Below are 20,715 nucleotides of genomic sequence, written 5' to 3'. Positions count from 1 at the left end.
CGCAGGCCTGCACGCGGTGGTGTGCAGGATGGTGTGCAGGTAATGGGGCCTGCGGGGGCCTGGGGCCGAGGGCTGGACACCGAGTGTACGCCTCACTAAGCCTGGTTTCCCATGGACATTTCTGCACAGCATCCCCTGCCGCTCCACAAGCCTCTTGTTTCCTTGCCTTCAAATGGGGAAAACAGCCACCCCTGCCTCGTGGGCCTGTGCAGGGGAGGATCCAACAAGATAATGTGCACAAAGTGCCTGGACACAGTAAGCGTGTGTCCGAGAAACGGCCGCAGCTCTTGTGGTGGTCACCATCTGCAGTCTCAGGGGGAGCCCTCTCCCGGAAAGCTCTGAGCCTGTGGAACTGTGCAGAGGATGGCTCTGGGGCATCTGCCTGACCAGCATGGTGCTTGCCTCTGGAAGTGCCCAGGCTGCGGCCGGGCAGGTCTGCAGCCTCACTGGGGGGCTGGAGGTAAGCTCCACGAGGGCAGGAGCCAGCTCTGTGCTCAGCTCAGAAAGCCCTGGAAGGACCTGTGGATGCTGAAGGACCTGACACTGCCAGTGGGGTGTCCTTCACCCAGAGGGAGCCAGCAGGTGACCTGCTGCTCTAAGCTGGCAGAAGGCCAGAGAGGCAGGGCAATTTCTCCCTTGCCACTGAGCACCCTTATGAAAACCCCACCTCAGGTCCCTTCCAACCCAAACCAAAGGGCGTCTGGGTTTGGAGAGCTGCTGCCGGCCGGGGGTAGCCCCGCAGCCTGTGCTCGGCTCCAGAGCCCACCTGCAAAGGTTGGCGTCAGGCTGTGGAAGCTGTCTGGCTTCTGCAGCTCTCTGCGCACCTGCTCGCTGTAAGCCTGGTACTGGCCCAAGACAGCGCTGCCCTTCTGCAGGCCCCGCAGGGCCTGGAAGGCCTGAAGCTTGTGCTGCAGCACAGCCTCCGAGCTGCTGATGTTGCGGGGCAGCTCCATGGCCACGAGGGTGAGGATCTCCGTCAGGTGGTTCTGCAGGACGTCGCGAATGACGCCGTACTTCTCATAGAAGCTAGTGCGACCTGAGCAGGAGGAGAGGGAGGGAGAGGTTGTCAGGAGTGGGCAGCATGTCCGACTTCCCCGAGGTGCACCCAGACCCCTACCCTGCACCTCTGGTCCCAGCATCCTTGTTCCCCAGCCCAGAGAGCCTACAAAAATGATTTACGCCAGAGCAAACCTCAACAAGAGAAGGAAGGAGGGCGGCTTTGAGACACCTCCCTTCAATGAGAACCACTGCAAGAGAAGGTGTCAAACTCCTTAGGCCTCTCCAGGAATCTGCGTGGGGAAGGTTCTACTCCCAAGAAAGGCCAGATTGCATTTACAGATACTTGGCAAGACTCTGGCCCTGCTCCTCCCTGGGCATCAGCCAGCAGGTCTGGCACTGCAGAAGACTGCAGTGTCGTGGTGAGGGCCTGGCTCTGGGGTCTGACTGCCGCTTACTAGTGTGTGACCCTGGGCGTTACTTGACTTCTGAGTCGCTATTTCTGCATCCTGCCACTAACTGGAGCTAACAGCCGCCACTCCATTACCAAGTGCGCACATGTGCCAGGCAACATGTAGGTGCCAGGGAGACAGACAGGTCCTTTGCCTTCAGGGAAGATGGGAGGGAGAAAAAAGTAAGTCAATAAAGAAATTACAGACAGAGATTGAGACAGTGGGTAATGGGAAGACCCTTCTGAGACCTGAAGAGTCAGCCCTGCAAAAAGCCGGGGAGAGAGCACTGCGGATGAAGGGACCTTTGCACGCAAAAGCCCTGAGGCAGGAAAGAGCTTGGCTGTTAGGGGTCTAGATGCAGGTGAGCAGGAGGGAGCAGACAGGAGGGCAGGGCTCGTGGCACCAGGTGAGGAGTCTGGACTTGTTTCTAAGTTCAAGGGAAACCACTGGAGGGTCTGAAGCAGGAAAAGACAAGATCTGATGTATACTCAGAATAGATCCCCAGCCCACCGTGGGGAGAACGGTTAGAAGCAAGGAGACCAAGGAGGAGGCTATGCGGTTGCCCAAGGAAAGACGATGGGGCCTGGACTAAAGTGGCAGTAAAGGAGCCGGAGGGAGTGGACGATTCATTCTGGAGTCAGAACTGACTGTACCTGCTGACAGATGGGGGTAAGCATGAGCAAAAAGGAGGAACCAAAGATTAACTCCTGGAATTGAGGCCTAACCAAAGGACGGGCAGTGGTGGCATTTACGGAGACGGCGAGACTGGGAGAGGAACCGTTTGATGGAGGGGGGAACCAGGAGTTCCGTTTTAAGTGTGTTTGAGCTTAAGATATCCAGGTGGAGATGTCCGAGTGGCAGGTGGACAGGGTTATGAGAGGGTAAAAGAGAATAACACACAGAACACTGAGCACAGAGTCTGGCGATGACAACACGATGCTACCGCTGCCTGGCACAGGGCTGAGACGTCACACGTGCCCACCTATTCGCACGCATGAGATCCTGCACGGCGGGCACCACGATTATCCCAGCTCCACACGAGAGGGAAGAGCCGAGGGCTGGTACCTGCAGGGTCAAGAGCTGGTTAACCACACACTACACTCGACTCCCTCCTCTAGCGCAGAGCGTGAGCTCTGACTATCAGTGACTTGAATACACAGAACAACAGTATTAAAGCTTAGGGTTCAAATGCACAACACCTCACACGACACGGTTCACATTCCGCTGACTCGCAACACCCAGGCCAGTTCACAGTCCTACATACGGAGAAAGCCTGACGTCACGACAGGAGGATCAACCATTTACCAAAGGCTTTGTGTGCATTATCGGGACCAGTTCTCCCACTCAGCCAATTCCTACTCGTCCTTTGCAGCTTCTAGGAGATTCCACCAACCTCTTGGCCTCCCCTCCTGGGGGCCCTGTCTTCTGCAAGCCACCTGACTGACTCAGTGCCCGTGCATGTCTCTTCCCTGCTACGCCTGAAGCCCCATCAGAGCAGGGGCCACATCTGTCTGCTTGCTCCTGCCTTCCTAGCCCCTGACAGCACCACAGTCACTCCATGGAACACTGGACAGCAGAGAAAATGGACATACACACATCGTCACGGACATGCTCAAAAACATAACGTGGAGAAAAAGAAACATGACTGCTTTGATAAAATAAAAATTAATTTTAAAAATAGGATATAAAATGACCAGAATAAACAAAACTTCAATAAGTAAAAAATACAACTGGAAATTAGAAATTGAATGGATAGGTTTTTATGGATTAGAAACAGATGAAAAGAGTCTGTTATTAGAAGACAAATCTGAAGAGATTCTCCTGAATGCAGGATAAAGGGACGAAAAGACCCACACTCAGACACACACAGTGTGACTCCTCTTCAAAATTAAACAATATGTTCTTTAGGGAATCGACACACGCAGAAACAACAAGGAGAAGCAATGGAATAACCTACCCACAATTCATAGTAGCAAAGGAGAGAAAATGGAAAGAATTCAGGGAGGGACACAAGGAGACAATGAAGCTCTTTTGTAGGCGGGTTGGCAGGTACATTGGTATCTGTTATATCATAGTTCTGTATATTTTAAAATGTATTTTTTAAGAATTCTTTTTTAGCTAGTCAATATTTAATTCAAACAAACGAAAAGAAGTGGCTCCTCATTCAGACCTGCTGGCCCAGCAGACCCCTTTGCAGCGGCCACTCTGGGCTCACAGTGCTCACTCAGGCCCGCTGGACAGCTGGCAGGACCAGGCCGTGTCGGGCGGAACAACGCACCCTGAACTCCGCCCAGCCTGCCGTGCCTGACGGCAGCACCAGGGCTGCAGGGAAAAAATGAGGCCAGGAGCCTTCTTGCAGGAGGGCGCCCTTGTCCTCAGTGGTAGAAGTCTGACTCTCATTCTCAGCTAGAGCTTGAGGGTGTAGCTCTAACCAGGGATGCTACACCCTGAAAGTACAGGACAACCCAGCCCAAATGTGCTGGCCAAAATGCCAAAAGTGCCCCCACTGAGAAAACAACGGCTGAGCTGCTCCCCAGACCCAGAGGGCTTTGGTCTTCAAAGTTCTTAAAATACTGTTGAGAAGACATCAAGAAAAAGGCAATAATGATAATAACAATGTATGCATGTCAGTCCATTTACTCCTCACAATAACGATATATAAGGAGGTCCTATTGTTACCCCATTTTAAAATATAAGGAAGCCAAGGTTCAGAGAAGTTAGCTAACTTGCCCAAGGTCACACAGCTGGTAAAGGGGTAAAAATGAGGTTTGAACCCAGACAGTTGGCCCAGAGCCTGCAATTGTTACCACTGAAACACATTCCTTTTAACTCCCTATCACTCCCATTTAAATAACCGTAAAACCAAATATTAAACCAGGGTGCGGAGCTCAGTGGTATAAGCATCAGAGGCTTTCAGAAGTGGCGCACAATAGTTGAAGAAGCAAGCTGAGCTGGGCTTTGGAAGGATGGGTCTAGGTCAAAGGTCAGGGGCTCCAATGCTTAGCGGGGCCAGTAAAGCGTGAGGAGGACAAGGCAGGGCTTGTGTCCCTCAGGAAGGTGCAGTCTGTAGTCAGGTGCTGCCTCACAGAAGTGTGGGCCCAGGGTGGCCAAATCTTCCAAGTGTTTAGAGGAACATAATTTGGATCATTAAGTATAATCTCATAATTCTTAAATGTGCACAAATAATTCAGATTTTAAAAAGTGCTGTGTGTCTCTAAGAAATACAAGTGTGGGCTGACTCTGCCCCTGGGCCACATCCTAGTTGGGGAGGATAGTATGAGCCGGAGGGCAGAGGCCCCAACACACAGTTCAGATCACAACAGTAAACTTGGCCTGGCAGAAGCAGCCCATTTGTGATTTAGACAGCAAAAATCGAGAACAGACGGAAAGGAAACTCAACTGAGGAGTCTGAGGAGCTTTTAAAAGTTCTCGATCTCAACCAGTTAAACAGTTACCGTATGACCCAGCAATTCCACTCCTACGCATACACCCAAGAGAAATGAAAACCTACGTCCACACAAAAACTTCACACGAATGTTCATAGCAGCATTATTCACAATAATCAAAAAGTAGAAACAACCCAAATGTCCATCAACTGATGAATGGATGAACGTGGTATATCCACACAAGAGAATATTATTCAGCAATAAAAGGAGATGAAGTACTGATACATCCTACAACATGGATGAAGTTTGAAAACATTACGCTAAGTGAAATAAGCCAAACACAAAAGGCCGTATGTTGTATGATTCCTTCTATATAAAATGTCCAGAATAGGCAAATCCATAGACGGAAAGTCGATTCATGGTTGTGAGGGGCTGTGGGGAATGCAGATGAGGATGGCAGCTAAGGGGTACAGGGCTTCTTTTGGGGATGATGAAAATGTCCTAAAATTGATTGTGGTGATGAATGCACAACTCTGTGAAAACACTAAAATCCACTGAATTGTATACTTTAAGTAAGTGAATTGTGTGATATATGAATTATGTCTCAATAAAACTGTTTTTTAAAAAGTGTTAGAGCAGGGAAGTGGACCATGAAAGAGGTGCTGTGGGAAGATTCAGCTGTCTACCATCTGCAAGATGAACTGACAGAGGGGATGGGTGGTAATGAGATCAACAAGGCAGCATTTGCTGCAAAGGAAGTAACAGAGAAAGGGCAAGACCGTGCTCAGCAGATGAGTGAGCACTGCGTGGTGTCCGGCTGCAGCCCTGAAAGGCAGTTCAGAGTCGTGATCTGGAGGGTGGTCTCGGGAGCCAGGCCGCGCGGGTTCAAGTACCTGCTCTACCACCTTTTAGCCCTGTGACCCCGGGTGACGGGCTCTATCTCACATATGAAAGAGAACAGTCACGGCACCTCCCTTGTGGGGTTGCTGTGAGGGGCTTGGAACACTGTCCGGCAGAGGAAGCACTGATAAATACTGGCTAGTACTTTTATTATTACAGGGGCTGCAAAACAGGGGCTACCAGCCAGGCAACTCAGAAAACAGTCACCATCTGGAAATAAAGAAGTTAGAAAGAGCAGTTGGTAGTTCATGAGAAAAATGCAATGATGGTTTAAGTTCTACATCTGCTGAGTCTGAAGTGGTGATGTGACACCCAGTGAAAATATCTAAAAGGAGTTGGAGGTATAAGACCAGCGCTTGGAAAGAGAGTGAATGCTGGAGATACGCTGGATTGCATCAAGTCGAAAACGCCAATGATGGTGAAAAAAACAGCATTATTTTATAACCGCTAAGAAAGAAACAGGCTGCCAATTCAACTATATCACCCCATCAATGGTAAACCCAACTTCAGAGACATTCAAATAAGAAAAAACTGTGTTTTAGAACCAATGAATTACAGTAGAGTTAAGAGTACAAAGAGGATAGTTAAAGCTTTGAGAACAGATGAATTTTTGATGGCGAGAACACAGTGGAGTCCTTAAAAGCCCTGCTATCTGCTTACTATTCATTAGTTCAGCAAATCCCTTAGTGGCCCTTTTCTACTTTTCCTATTTTTATCCTCTCGCCATCCATGGGGAGAATGCATTTCATAGGTTTACTACCCACTGCATAAAGAGAGCTTCCATTATTCCTTAATTTCAAGCTTCAGGGGGTGCTCCCGTGTTCAGCACAGCCCATAGATTGTGGACTTGGATCCTTTCCTGGTTAGCTCTGTCTTTTCAGAGTTCAAGTGCAGTGACCAGGCCTGGCACCTCCGGGGAAGAGGCCGTGTGGCTAACTACAAGGATAGGAAGCTGGGGGCTAGCCCTCCTGACAACACCCAACAACTTGATTTTTTCTAGTTACCACCAGTTATTGTGGACTGATTTTTCCTGAAAATAATCTATATTGACTCTTAGTATCCTTTCCTAGGTTTAAAGTTGAGGGTTAAAAACCCATTGATGTACGAACAAGGATTAAAAAAAGCACAACTAGGTTGGACAACTGGAAGAAAGACCCCCATAAACTTGCCCTCCAAACTGTTTAAGTCCAGAGCTAGTCCAAAATCACAAGGTCACAAGCAGGGGAGACCCATCGCTTTGCCCCTTGGTCATGCTGCCCCTTAGTTGCGACCCACATGCCTGGAAAGAGCTGCACAAGCCTACTACACCAGCTAGAACAAGGAAGACAGCAGCACCCCATGTGGGCAGAACTGTAGTAAGACCATTAGGCATGGACACTGCTACTGCAAATTTTCTGGAAAACAGTCTGATAAGACATAATAACAGCTATAAAGTAGTTTTTACCCTTTGGCCTAGTAATTCCACTTTGGAAGTATACTTAAAGGAAAAATATTTTTTTAAATGCTCATAAATATTCTACAGTTAGACAGTGATCACACAAATCTGTGAATATATTAAAAACTACTGAATTATACACTTTAAAAGGGTAAATTTTATGGTATGTGAATTATATCTTAATTTTATTTAAAGCTTTCAAAGTACTATTTAAAATAGCAAAAACTGGAAACAACCAAAATGCCTAATAATAGAACAATTCATATTCTGTGGCATAAACAGAATTGAGCAGAAATATAGCACTACTAAAAGGTATGTATTACGCAGATTGTCAATACATGGAAATTTAAATACGTATATAAGTGAGAGAGAGAGACATAATATTAGGGGAAGAATGGACATAAAAGAGTATTACAAACCAATTACAGGGCTTTTATAACCCAACACAAGTCACATATAAGTCACGCGGAGCCCAGAAAGACTGAGAACGCTGTCGCTTCCTCTTCTTGCCAACTTGGAAGAAGAACAGCATTTCCATTTGTAAAGTACTTCCGTGTACATTATCTGATTTAATCCTTAAAACAACCTCGAGAGAGGTAACGGGTTATCATCATTATATAGAAATTGTGCTGAAGGTCGCAGCCTTCAGAACTGGGACCAGAAACCCCCTCCCTCTTGCCTCCACATTGTGAGAGATCTGGATTTTCCCCACAAAAACACAAGATTTAAAAACAAAAAAACTGAAAGCTAGCTGTATCCCTTCCAGTACCTCCTGGGATCACTAAAAATAAAAAGGGAGCAGGGCCAAGGAGAGAGCGGGTCTGCTGGCTGGCTGGTGCTCTCCCCGTCAGGAGGCCTGGCAGCTGCCCTGAGCTCACCCTGCAGACAGCCCTGCAGACAGCCCTGCAGACAGCCCTGTAGACGCGGGAAGAGGAGCTGGCCCTGCTGAGTGAGCTCCCAGCCCTTCTGGCACACCAGGTTGGAGGGCAGGACAGCTGCTGTGTACCTGGAGGACCCTGGCTGCCTTGGTCCCTTGGTGAGAGGCATGGAACGGTCACTCCAACCCTCAGAGGTCAATGTGCATCATGCTCCTTTCCCCAATGTCGGAACAGGGACCCTCCCAAGCAGGGACGGCTACACTTCCCCAGGAAGTCTCCCTTCCTCCTCCTGCCAAAAAACACGCCTTCCACCCAGAGGGGAAACTAGGGCAGCAGCAAGACGGCCCTAAGCACATTCTGGCAGGAAGGCCAACTCCTGAGGGCCTGGACAGACTTTGAAGCTGTAGGTGCAGTGGTTAGAAGCTTGGGTTCTGAGATGCGACACACCTTGGATCACACTCCAGCACTCCCAGAGGAAACGGCAGCCCAACTTAGACCACTGAACCTTAGTCCATTAATGACACAGCCCTCTTTCCAGCAGAGCCTTTCCCAACAGCCATGATGAGGGCCAGCTGGGGTCATCTCCACCCAGAGGCAGGCTAAGTGGCCCAGCCAAAGTCACTTCTTGTATGGCCCATGGTGCCACTTCAGGAGACCCTGGCCCAGGTACCCAGGTTTCTGTGACTCTCAGGGGCTCACTGGATGGGGACTCCCCAGAGGGGCACCCCAGATGAGACTGAGAGGGAGCTGGGTACTGGGGCTGCAAGAGGTTGCTTGTTCCTTTCCTCCTCCCTTCTTTCTCTCCCTCCTGCCTATGCAGCAGCCTGGACTCTGCAGCAAACTCCTCTGGGCCAGAGGCTGCGGCAGAAAAGGAGAAAAAACCACTCACACAGTAGTAGAGTGAAGGAGCTGGGGAAGCTGGCCTCCACCCATCTGGATGTGTGTGAGTGGGGGTGGGGAGACATTCCAAGGACCTCGCAGCTCAGGAGTCCCTTTCTCAGGGCCTGCAGCAGTTTGGACGAGGAAAGCTCCATTTCCCAGGCCTGGCTTGCAGCCCTTCCCTTTCCAGCACTCAGGGTGGCGTATAGGCTGCCACCAGGAGTTGGGTCACTCCAGTGCGCCCCACATTGGAGTCAGTGAGGGCACGGGCAGGACCCAGCAGGGGTGGGGGATGAGGTGGAGGGAGGATGCTGGCCACACTGCCTTTCTGCTTAAAAGTCAGACTGCTGGGCTCTGAATCCTGCCTCGGACACTTCCTGGCCGTGCTCAGTCCCACCGCAACAGCATGCTTGCTAAGCTCACCAAACTACAACAAGGCATTGTGACCCCAACCCCAGGAGAAGGTGTGGCTGAGGCCCTGATGTGCTGGGCACAGGGCTTACTGGCCATAGTGGGGTGGCTGCAGGGTCCCCGGCTGTCCTTTTTCTCCAGCCTGAACTAGAGTCTATCAGGGGCCTCCTGTGGGACGGGCTCCAAAGCTGGACTCGGAGGGGACAGCGAGGATTAGCGCTTGGGCCACCAGAGCTGCACCAGGCCCCTTTCTCAGGATGCAGAGAATGTTCGTTGTTCTAGGTCCCCGAGGCCCAGGAGAGAGAGAGAACTCACTCTGCTGCCAAAAGCCCCAGGTCCAGAGGCCCCCCTTGCTGAGGGATGCACACAGTAGCAGGAAGTCATCCTGTTATACACTGTTCTGGGCCTGTGTATGCAACTGGCAAGTGAACAGGCCAACCAGGGAAACTCAACCCCAGGACAGCTGCAGTTCTGCTGGACCCTCTGGCCACACCCAGACTACGTGCAAGCCCTTCAGGGCTGGTGGGTCCCTGGCGGCCTGCCCGACTCTGTGTCTCCCTTTGCCTCTGGGCTGAAGGGAAAGCTGCTCACTGCATTTCCTTTGCCCTCTCACCTCCTGCCCACCTTCAAGATCTCACAATGCCTTCACCCTAAGTCCACAATTAGTGGTATGACCCTGTCGATGGGGCCTACCTGCACCCAGCTCACTCATCTGCCCCCAGCTGAGTGAAAAGCATTGCGCTCTGTCTGGGGCTTGGCAGCAGTGACCCTCCCCTCAGAACCCACACGGTACCTGCAGCTGGCCTGTGCTTGGTCCCACACAGCAGCCTTGAAGGCAGAGCCACGGTGCCCTCCCTCCTGGACCTGGGCCATCATGTTGCTGCTCAAACCCGAGATTCTCCCTACCTCAGGCTTGCCTTGGCAAACAGACCTGCCCAGGCCTCCACCTGCCTTTCAGTCTTGCCTTCTGTTTTCCTTTCTCCAAAACCCAAAAGTACCTTTGCTAGGATAAGCAGGCCTAGCCCCTGGCTCCATAGGGATCCTGCAAATAAACCCACAAATAGCATCAGATACCAAGAAGGAAATGGGGTGTGAGGGTTAGAAGAAATAAGAGGCAACAGTGCCCACTAGTAACAACACAGCTCTTCCCCAACCCAGGACAGGCAGAGGAAGGACCTGCCAGAAACGAGGGAGGAGAGGAGTCCCGATGTCCTCGGCCTGCCGGGGACTGGGCCAAGTCCAGGCAGACAGAGGGGCTGGCTCCCACTCTGGCCTGCAGCAGGGGTGGCAGCGGCACCCTCCCATTTGGCACCCCCACTCACTCTCAGCGCTAGATCTGAAGTTCATCTCCCTGCAGATGAAGGGCAAGGCCCAGCACTCGCTCCCCCAGGATGTCAGACACACACAGGCACGAGGAGGAAACCAGGGCCTGAGTCCGTGCTGAGGATGGGAGGAGGGCTTGGAAGGCTTGGGAGGATGGCCAAGGCCACGAAGGCTCACTGCAGTGGAGAGAGACCTCTTTTCTGATATGGGTTCCAGACTGGAGAAACCTAGCTCCTCTCAAGAATAGCAATGCCCTTTGAGGCCTGGCTCACGAGGTCCTGCCTGACCCCCCCGCCCAGCATTCCTCCCCTCCGTGACCTCCCACAGCACCACCTGCCTGCATCATTCATTCTGGAGTTTGTCCTGTTATCTCCCACAATGAATCTGCAAGGTGTTAGGGCACAGAGGCTGGGTCTCATACCTTTCTACGTCACCACAGCCCCCGCACAGAGCTTCTAACACTAAATACACATTCAAAGAGGAAAGGAGAGAAAGCTGAAGAGAGTAACCAAGAGAAAGAAAAAGAGGAAAAGGCAAAGAGAAAGAAACAGTCCTCCTGGTCCCCTACTCAGGCCAGAGGGGTCTGGGCCCTACTCCACCCAGGTACACACTGCGCAGTAGGGACGGTGGCCTCGGCACTCCTGCCCCAGCTGCGAAGGCAGTGGCAGGGATGAACTGGATGAAGCGGTGCAGAGCCTGCTGCTGGAGCCAGACTGCCTGCCCCCAGGACCCGGCCCCACCCCTTCCTGCCATGTGACCTTGGGCACATCACCAAACCTTATCTGTTAAGCGGAGGCTAATAATAGTACCCATCTCATACGGCTACTAGAACACAGTAAGAATTAGCTGTTATTATTTCAGGTAAGAACAAATGCTTTGAACACATACAGTCAATGCTCAAAAAATGTGAAATCACAGAATGTCAGAGCTCAAAGGGACCTTAGCTGTTCTCATGTACGTAACTTGCTCATCTGACAAATGAGGGAAGTGATGTGCTTAGGTCACCCAGGTGAAGGCAGAGATGGGCCTAACACTCAGGTGTCCTGACTCCCAGGCCAATGCTGCTCATTCATTCGGTACTTATTCAGCACTTCCGAGCTGGGTGCCAGGTGTCAGAGCGCAGGTGGCCTGGAACCTACAGTCTGAGGGAGAGAGAGGCTGGGCAGGGATAAGACGAGGAAAAGGCAGTGGAGGGGCAACAAAAGGAGGCATGGGGCGCTCTGAGACTGTAACAGGAGTGGACCCTGTCAGGACGGTCAGCAGAGGCTCCCGGAGAAAGTGACAATGGACTGGGAACTAACGAATGAGAGGGACCGGCAGGTGAGGAGGAGACGAGGAGAAGCATTTGAGGCAGAGGGCCGCTTGCGTAAGTATGAAAGTCTGAGGAGCCCTCACACTGCTCTGACCACCTCTACCACACTCACAAAAGGCAGCAGTGACTATCGGGGGGTACCTGCAGGCACCCGCAATTTAGCACGGTCCAGAGCTGCACACACCAGGCCCTGGAGGGAGACCACCCATCAGCAAAAACATCCCTCTGAGAAGCACTGGCCAAGGCACAGAAGGCGTGCTGATCCTCCAGCCCTGTGGGACCCAACACCTCACCAGACCCGGGGCAGGGGGAGGTCGAGGAGCCTCGGAGTGAGGGCCACTCACGTACCTTCTGCATCTACCGTCTCTTTCATGATGATCTCCACCCGCTCCACGTGGTGCCGGTTCCAGAGGCCGTCCAAGGCCTTGCGGTTCTGGTCTCGGAAAGGCAGGATCTGAGCCACAGCCTGCCAGGAAAGGAGACTGGTTGTGCTGCAGGCTATTCTCAGGACGAAGAAGGAATCCTGACTCCACAGAAGGGCCCCAAACCTCTCTCTTCACTGCTCAGAGAAGATGCTCTCTGGAACAAGTCCCTGGACGCTGGGGCTTCACAGCCCACTAAGGACTCCAGAACCTTTTAAGTGACCTCCACAGGGTTACCAGCTTTTTACGTTGTCAAGAAAGAAAATATTTATTATTTATCGTCTATTGCCATCAACTTTTAATAAAAGACAGACATTTTAACACCAAAAAGAGAGCAAGAAAAGCATCAAATTGAATATATTCAGTATTTTCTTCTCATCTCCCCAAAACAAGTGAAAAACCTCACCAGGAGAGGCACTGGTCTGAGGACCACTCTCTGGGAATACTGCAACTCCACATGGGGCTGGATTGAAAGCGATGCCTCTGTCCTAGACGATTAGGTGCTGCCCACACACACGGCCCTGGCTCAAGAGCCTGGTCAGGCCCAAGAACACAGGTGCGTGCTCCTGCTGGGGTTTCTCGGGATAGTTGTCCCGAGGGGCTTCGAGGGCACGTTCAGAGTGAACTGGCCAGCTGACCTGCATCCCCCAGGAGGTCAGCCCCATGCTCTGTCACATGGCCTGGCTGAGAAGCACGGACTTAGTGTCCCTATTCAGGTTTAGGATCTTGATACCAGCCTTCTGGCTCAAAACAGAACTCAGGAAAAAAAAGATATTGAAAAAAGGCAGGTGGGTGTGGAATAGGAAGGTTAATTGCAATTCCCAGAGCATGCCCAACTGGAAGCCAGGCCCAGACACCAGAGTCTCGGGGCTACCTCTGCAGAGGATGCAGGGCCCAGACCCTGGCTGGAAACAAAGAGGATGGGATGCACAAGAGAACAAGTGGCTGGACACGGGGACAAGGGGCAAGCAGTCTGGCCCTTGCTGCTCTCCGCTTTTCCTTTGCCCTCTCACCTCCTGCCCACCATCCAGATGACCATGCGAGCTTAGACTTCACAATGCCTTCGGGCCTAATTCCACAATTAGTGGGGTGGCCCTGTCGATGGGGTCTACCTGCACCCAGCTCACTTCAACCTGGCAGGCTCCTAGCTGAAGCTCACCTGCTTGCCCAGGTAATGGTCCACCCGGTACATCTCCTCCTCTTGGAAAAAGCTACCAAGTTCTGTGGCCAGCTGCTGGGCTGAGAGGTGGTCATGGCCAAAGGGTTTCTCAAGGACAACCCGCAGCCAGGCGCCTGGGCCTGGACGGCAGCTGCTGTTGATGTTGCGGGCAATGTCTGCGTAGGCGAAGGGCGGCACCGAGAAGTAGAAAATCCTGCCAGCCTCCCGGAGGCCTTCATGTTGGACTCGTGCCTCAATGTCCTTGTTCAGAGCCAAATAGTCCTCACTCGTCTTCAGCTGGCGGTACTGGCTCAGCTGCTGGAACTGATCCTTGAGCTCAGCACAGCGACCGGGTGCCATGTCCTTGGGGCAGGAGAGGGACTCCAGGACCCTGGCCATGAACTCTTGGCCCTTCTTGCTGGTCGTCAGAGCACTCCCATGGAAGCTGAAACTGTGGCCCTTCCCTGCCTCATCCAGGTAGAGCTGGAATAGTCCCTGCCACAAGTATTTTTTGGCGAGGTCCCCAGTTGCCCCCAGCAGGATTATGGAGACATGTCCCTGGAGCTCCTGGGCCTGCAGGCAGCCCAGAAGGGCCATGCACACTGCCACCATGAGCATCTTCCAAAAGCCTGGGTGCCTGGGAAAGACAGACAAGGAAGAAAGAAGGATCAGGGATGGCTGAGGCGGCTATGATGGGGGTAAACACATTTCCAGGCTATCAAACATTTTCTGCCTGGCAAGAAACCACCACATGTTTCTCAGAAAAACGTTATAGTCCCACAGCTTCCCCCTCCTTCCCCAATAGCTTGGCTTCTGTGCCAGGAAGCCGGTGGGTAGGGAGCCTGCCCTGTAAACAGGGACTATGCCCAGGAAGGGGGTAGGCCACTTCCTAGAAATGGTCTATTTTGCTGCAGAAGCATGGGAAAGTGGCAGAAGCCACCAGGGAGGCCCACGAGGCTGTCATGGGATTGGAGCTGTCCACTTTACGATCTAAGGGCCGCATCCATGAGCACAGGTCACCTGGACCATCAGGGCAGCTCAGGAATGGCAGCGGGCCCTTAGATGACGGCTGGAACTGTGAGAAGACATGACCACTTCCTCTCACTTCTCTCTTTGCTTTTCCTATGTCTACTGGACTCCAATCACAAAATTATTACTAATAATTGCCACAGCACAATAATTAAAAACACAGACTGTGGAACCAACTGATTGAGTCTGAATCCCAGCTCAACCCTTTACTAGCTGTTTGACTTTGGACAATTATTTCACTCCTCTGTACCTCAGTTTCCCCATCTGAAACAGGGGTGATAGTGGTACCTACATCTTAGGGATGTTATAAGCATAAAATGAGTTACTATTTATAATATACTTAGGACAGTGCCTAACGCCTAGGAAGCACTATATAAGTGGTGGCTATTATTATGGGATATTAATAATAGCAGTGAACACTGAATGCTAGCACGTGCCAAACACGGAATCAAGTACTTCTGTGCACTAGATCTCCCTGAATCCAGACAAGAACCCTGAAAAGAACCAGTGGAGTGGGTACTATTACGGTCCCCCTTTTGCAGACAGAAAAGCTGAGGTTCAGGTAGGTGAGGGTCCCACGGTGAGAAGATGCGGGAGCCGGACAGGCCCCAGGCTCCCTGCCTCCAAGCGGACACGCAGCAATTGCATGCTGGTAAGCCTAACACCTTGGCTGGTTTTCAGCCTAATCTGAAGCAGCTGACATGGCTGAAAGGCGCGAGGCCTCTGACCTGTCACAAACGCACATAGGATTTGCTTTGTCTGGCCTTCCATTCTGACCAAGGGTGTAGGGCTTAATGTGCTCCATGCTTACCCCACGGCTCTCCCGTTCTCCCATTTCCCACCAAGGCCAGTCCTTTGAGGGGAAGGTAGAGGAAGTGAGGAGGAAAGTAATCATGGTCAGGAACTGGGCTCTCAGAAAATGATGGGGGGAGTGGGGCCCAGCCCGCGGCATGGGAGTAGTGAAGAAGAAACTAAGATTACCTATTTGGCACTTATTTAATGGCAGGCATTCTACCAGATAAAGAATTAACGAAATCCTAACAATGAGGCGGTACTCTGGTTATACAGATAGGGTAACTGGGGCTTAAAGAGATAACAGGAATTTACAAAGGGCCCTGCAGACCTGGCCAGGTTTCCTTCTTGCATCCCTGTATCATGCCCTATATCGAGGGACTAGAGCTGCCCCTGACTCTAACATCAGACTCCCTCCGCCCACTTTCCCTTTGCCTCTTCCTCATCTCTCTCCAGGTCCATCCCTAAAATGGCCCCAGTTAGTGGCCAGACCAAGAAGAGGATCCAACAGTGTTTGCACCAGAATCTACAAGTCACCAGACATTTCCATGACTGGAGCTTTAACTGGAGGGTCAAGGGCCCACTTGAGTGGCCTGCCAGCGTCCTTCTTCCACTCTCCCGTTATCTGCACTCACCCCCAAAACCACAGATGGCCCACAGGACCATTCTACTTTGTTCTCCTGCTTTCCAATCCCTGTTCTTGGCCCTTCAAGCATTTCTTCCCCAAGCGGCAAGTGCCCCGTCGGGAGGGCAGGAAACGCCTCAAGGTCAGTGTGGGAGAGAAGCAGGAGAAATCTGAAGCCCAGAGAACAGCCTGGAGAAGGAGGAGCCGCCAGCTGGCAAGCTGCATTTCAGAGCTCCTGGTCGGACACTGTAGCCAGGGCTCCGGACAGCCTGGCACAAGGGGAGGAGCTCAGGAACCTCAGAGTGCTTGGGGGTGGTGAGGGAGCCCAGGGGCCGGCACCTCTACCCCCACCCCAGAAGACTGCAGACAGCCGTGATGGATGGCCGCCTGGCCTGAACCGACTCCCGCCCTCTATTTAATCCTGTTCTGACTCGGAAGTCTGCTGCAGTCTTCCCTGACCAGCCCTGTTCCAGGTTCCCAGTTCTCAGGTTAGCCGCCCTTATCTCTTGCTTATGTCTCCATCACTCCTTTAAGCAAGGACAAATCCGAGAGATATCAGTTATTGCAACACGGCTGCTTACTCTGTGGTTGCTCAACAACCAGGGAACAACTCTTTCCTAAACCACTGTGGATGGTGTGTTTGTGTTTGTGTGTGTGTGCGCGCGCGTGTGTGTGTGTGTGTGTGTTTGGTTTTTTATGACCATGTTTTTTAACCTTAACAGTGTTTCTCAAACTTGAATGTGCATACGAATCTCTTGCGGATCTTCTTAAAATGCAGATTCTGATGCAGAGGGTGTGGGAGGGGCCTGAGGTGCTGACAGCTCCTCCAAAGAGCACAAGTAGAGTCGCGAGACTGGAATACTGAGCAGTGAGGTCTAGAGCAACGGCTCTCACCAGAGGGAGCATCAGATCAACTTTTCCAAATACATACACCTAGCCTCCCACCCCCTTCAGCAGGCACTGAACTTCTGACTCGGTAGGTCCAGGGTAGGCCCAAACATGGGTATGTAACAACAGCCTCGAATGCTTTAGATCTGCCCATCCCCCTGCACAAACTGACTACTAACTACTGAGAGCCTAATAAAAATATCTAACATTTACCAAGTCGTCAGTGTGTGCCAGACAATTTAAAGGCACTATCTGAATCTTTCCTCAAAACAGTTTTGCGAAGGAGGTTCTGCGATGATGCCCATTTTACAGATGAGGAAATTGGTAGGTGAAGTCAACTGTTGAGTCACAAAGCCAGAGCCCCCAGTCACTGTAGCTTCCTTAGTCAAGAGGAGGAATGTGGCATTTGGGTCAGAGGCCCCAGGCTGAGGGCCACCTCCCAGCTGTATGACCTAATTAAGTCACCTAGTCAGTCTGAGTGCACCTGTCCTCATTTATAAATGGGCTAATACCACCAAACTAAATGGGGGGGTGTGAATATTAGCTGAGACAATACATGTGACAAAAACCGTATACGAATGCTCCCTAACTATGTTAACCAAATGTAAAGTGGCTCCTGGCCCCCAAGCATGGCCTAATGCCATTGCTGTAGGAAAAACTGCAGCTCCCTCCTCTCAGGGGCCCCCAAGCCCAGCCCGCAGACAGCACCCTGGTATTTCCACAACACCCCCCAACTAGTCCTCACACCTGCCCTGAGAGGAGAAGACCGCATGGTTATCCTCCCTGCTGTCCCAACAGGGAAATAAACAGGCTCAGAGAAGCCTAATTACGTCCAAGACAAGACCAGGGTCCCGCCTCTGGAGCCAAGACGAGGCTACAGGGAAACCAGCTGGCTCCAACACCCTATCTGTGGTCTAAACCTCTCTCTTGCTGCGAGCCTCTACTTCTGAAGGTTTTTCTGAAGCACTTCCTCCTGTCTCCTTGCCTGCTCTGAGTAGAATGGGCCGGTGAAATAAATCTTCTAAAATTACATACCTGAAGTTAGCCAAAAAGCATGGAAGTGGCATTCCAATGGCTGATCCTGCTATAAATCGCTTCTATTTTTAATAAATAAATAATGAAACCCCTAGTGAAAAGTCTGAGAAGCTCTTGGACCAAAGGACAGTGCACGAGACTATGAACTGGAACGTGTGGTGATTCTTCTCCAGGCCCTGCCGCTGAACAGCCGCATAACCTTGAACAATCATTTACCCTAGCTGGGCCTCAGTTTCTCATCTAGGAAATGACGGCACTGAACTAAAGCATCTCCACAATACTTTACTGCCCCTGAGGCCCATGCGTTCCAAGGAAAGGAGATAACCTCTCTACTTCAGGGAGATGCCCGCCACCTTTCTATAAGGGCAGTTAAGTGCTTAGAACCTTAGACCAAAGCAACAGGGCTGGAAATAGAGGACTAAAACACGAAGCAATGAGCCAATGACTGAGTGTTATTCAGAAGTTAAGGCAAAACTCTTTGAAACTATAACTTAAGTGCATGGAGGATGCAATTTCATTTACAACAATTCTTATTCAAGATACTTGCCAGAAACACACGGTGCTGCAGGGGCATCCTCTAGGGAGGTGCAAAAGACCTTCTTCTGACAGGCTCATCTCAGGGTCAGGACTGACTGGGCACTGGTCCACATCCAGGGCACCTTTCACTGCCTCCAACTCCAGTCTGAGGGGTTGCTACCAGGTATCCTGGGAGACTCACCTTTTAAAGTACGGCTCTGCTAACATCCCCAAAGCTCTGAATACTGACTTAGCCAGCCAGAGGGTCTGGATCAGAATCGGGGTTCCAGTCTCTGTTTCTGCCCAAGTGAAAGAGGCAGATGTGGAGCACCCAGGCAGCTGTGCCTGTCCTAGCAGACCCAGCTCGTGCTGGCGCTCTAGTGGCAGAGTGGTTTCTGGTAAACCACAGGAGGAAGCAGCTCTGGTCCTCTATTCCCAGCAGACAGGGGGCAGGAGAAAGGAGCTGGCAGGTAAAGGTCAGTGGCTGGGGCTACCCTGTTTCCTTTCCCAATGCCGCATTAACACTTTTGACCTCTACCTTGTGTGTGCTAGGCAGGAGGAAGGGACATTTTCTTCAAATGACAGGCCATAAGCTTGGAATTTTTAAAAGAATACGTGAGAGTAAAACAAGAGTTCAGACTAAGATCGTCTCTAGCTAAAGTGCAAGGGGATGTGCCCAGTCCCTTCTACAATCACAAACTCAAGTAGTTTTCCTGCACTCTTTCCTTCTTGTTCTGGCCCATCTGTGCCAAACACAGCCATGCAGATTCAGTCAAACCCTTCCTTCCTCAGAGAACTGTGATCTGCGTTCTTTCCCCCCAGGGCTAGACTGGACACAAAAGCTGCGAGACCTTGGGCCCTGGGGCCCTTCTTCCTCCCCAATCTCAGAGAGTCCTTATTTCCATCACCTCTTTAGGTACCAGTCTTGGGTCCCTATGACCTAAATGGTGTGCTGGAACCATCTCGTACCTACACACAAGATTCAATTACTAAATTTTTGGGAATTTTGCAAGCCAGTTGTTAAACAATGACATTATTCAAATTTAAATTACACAAATTTATCATCAAATAAATTATATTAAAAACAAAGGTAGTAAATACTCAAAACTCAGCAATTCCTAATTATTTCACTACATTTTGCTATTATCTCTTCTCTTGACATTATTTACATCTATTATATCTGTAAGGTGAAGATATTCTACAATGGTGTGCTTGAAACGGACCAGCACGGGAATATTTATCTCAGATATTGGCAAATGCTCCCCACCCCCTGCAGAGTTAGTGGTTAAACATTTACCAGCACACAACTGCCTACACACCAAGTCTTTATTTCCAGTCTGGACTTTCTCCTTCTAAACTCCAGCCTCATACAAGCAACTACTATTCTGACACCATTAGTTGGATGTCTACAAGGCTTCCGTGTTCAAAATTGAACTGACATCTCCCAAGCTGCTCCAAAGGCAGATTTCCCCCTCCTCAGTAAACAGTAATTCTGTCCTTCCAGGTGCTCAGGCCAGAAACCCTGGAGTCACTCGATCTGTCAACAAACCCTATGGTTTCTATCTTCAAAATTTATCTAGACTACAACTACTTCTCACCACCTTCCAGCACTCCACTCCAGTCCTAGCCACCATCACCTCTGTCTGAATTACTGTAGGGACCACCTCATTGGCCCCCCCGTTTCTATCTTTGCCTGAACACAGCAGTGAAAGGGATCTTTTCATAGCATCAGTCGGATCACGCCATTCCTCTGTTCGGTGGCCTGCAGGGTATACACATTCTGGCCTGTTACCTCTTTGACTTCTTCTCCTGCTACTCTGGCCCTGTCTGGGTTCCAGCTACCCATCCTCCTGCCTCAGGGCCTTTGTACTTGCTGTTCTCTCTGCCTGACCTACTTTACCCCACAGATGTCCACGTGGTTCACTGCCTCAGTAACTTCAGTTCTTTGCCGAAATGTCACCTTCTCAGTGAGGCTTTCTCAGCTGACTCTGTAAAATTGTAAACCTCCCACTCTCATCTCATCCCCTGCTTTATCTTTCTCCATGGTACATATCACTTTCTAATATACTGTATGTAATAAGTATATTTATTTTGTTTATTGTCTGTCACCTCTCCCCTCTAGAATGTAAGTGCCAATGAGGACAGCGGTCTTTGTGTTTTGTTCACTGCATGTCTCCAGTATCCAAAACAGGGCCCGGCACACAGAAGGTGCACTATAAATATGTGCTGAATGAACAAATTAACCCCACGTGCATAAGACCACTGTCACTTGTGTAT

The 20,715-nt window shown here is 50.8% G+C and overlaps 1 protein-coding gene across 2 annotated transcripts in view; it reads right to left on the bottom strand.

Annotated features, from left to right (window-relative positions):
• Positions 1-20,715, bottom strand: part of H6PD (hexose-6-phosphate dehydrogenase/glucose 1-dehydrogenase) — a 30,924-nt gene that overhangs the window by 7,632 nt on the left and 2,577 nt on the right. For both annotated transcript variants that reach the window (XM_058552832.1, XM_058552830.1), the window contains exons 2-4: positions 13,554-14,190; positions 12,321-12,438; positions 767-1,036 (exon numbers count right to left, since the gene is read on the bottom strand). In XM_058552832.1, coding sequence (XP_058408815.1) covers positions 767-1,036; positions 12,321-12,438; positions 13,554-14,171 — 1,006 coding nt within the window. In that variant the 5' untranslated portion in view covers positions 14,172-14,190. The remainder of the gene's footprint in view (positions 1-766; positions 1,037-12,320; positions 12,439-13,553; positions 14,191-20,715) is intronic.

The sequence above is a fragment of the Diceros bicornis genome, chromosome 13 (genome assembly GCF_020826845.1).
Source record: "Diceros bicornis minor isolate mBicDic1 chromosome 13, mDicBic1.mat.cur, whole genome shotgun sequence".
NCBI lineage: Eukaryota > Metazoa > Chordata > Mammalia > Perissodactyla > Rhinocerotidae > Diceros > Diceros bicornis.
The sequence above is the reverse complement of the archived record's forward strand: the minus strand, read 5'-3'. Positions and strand labels throughout refer to the sequence as shown.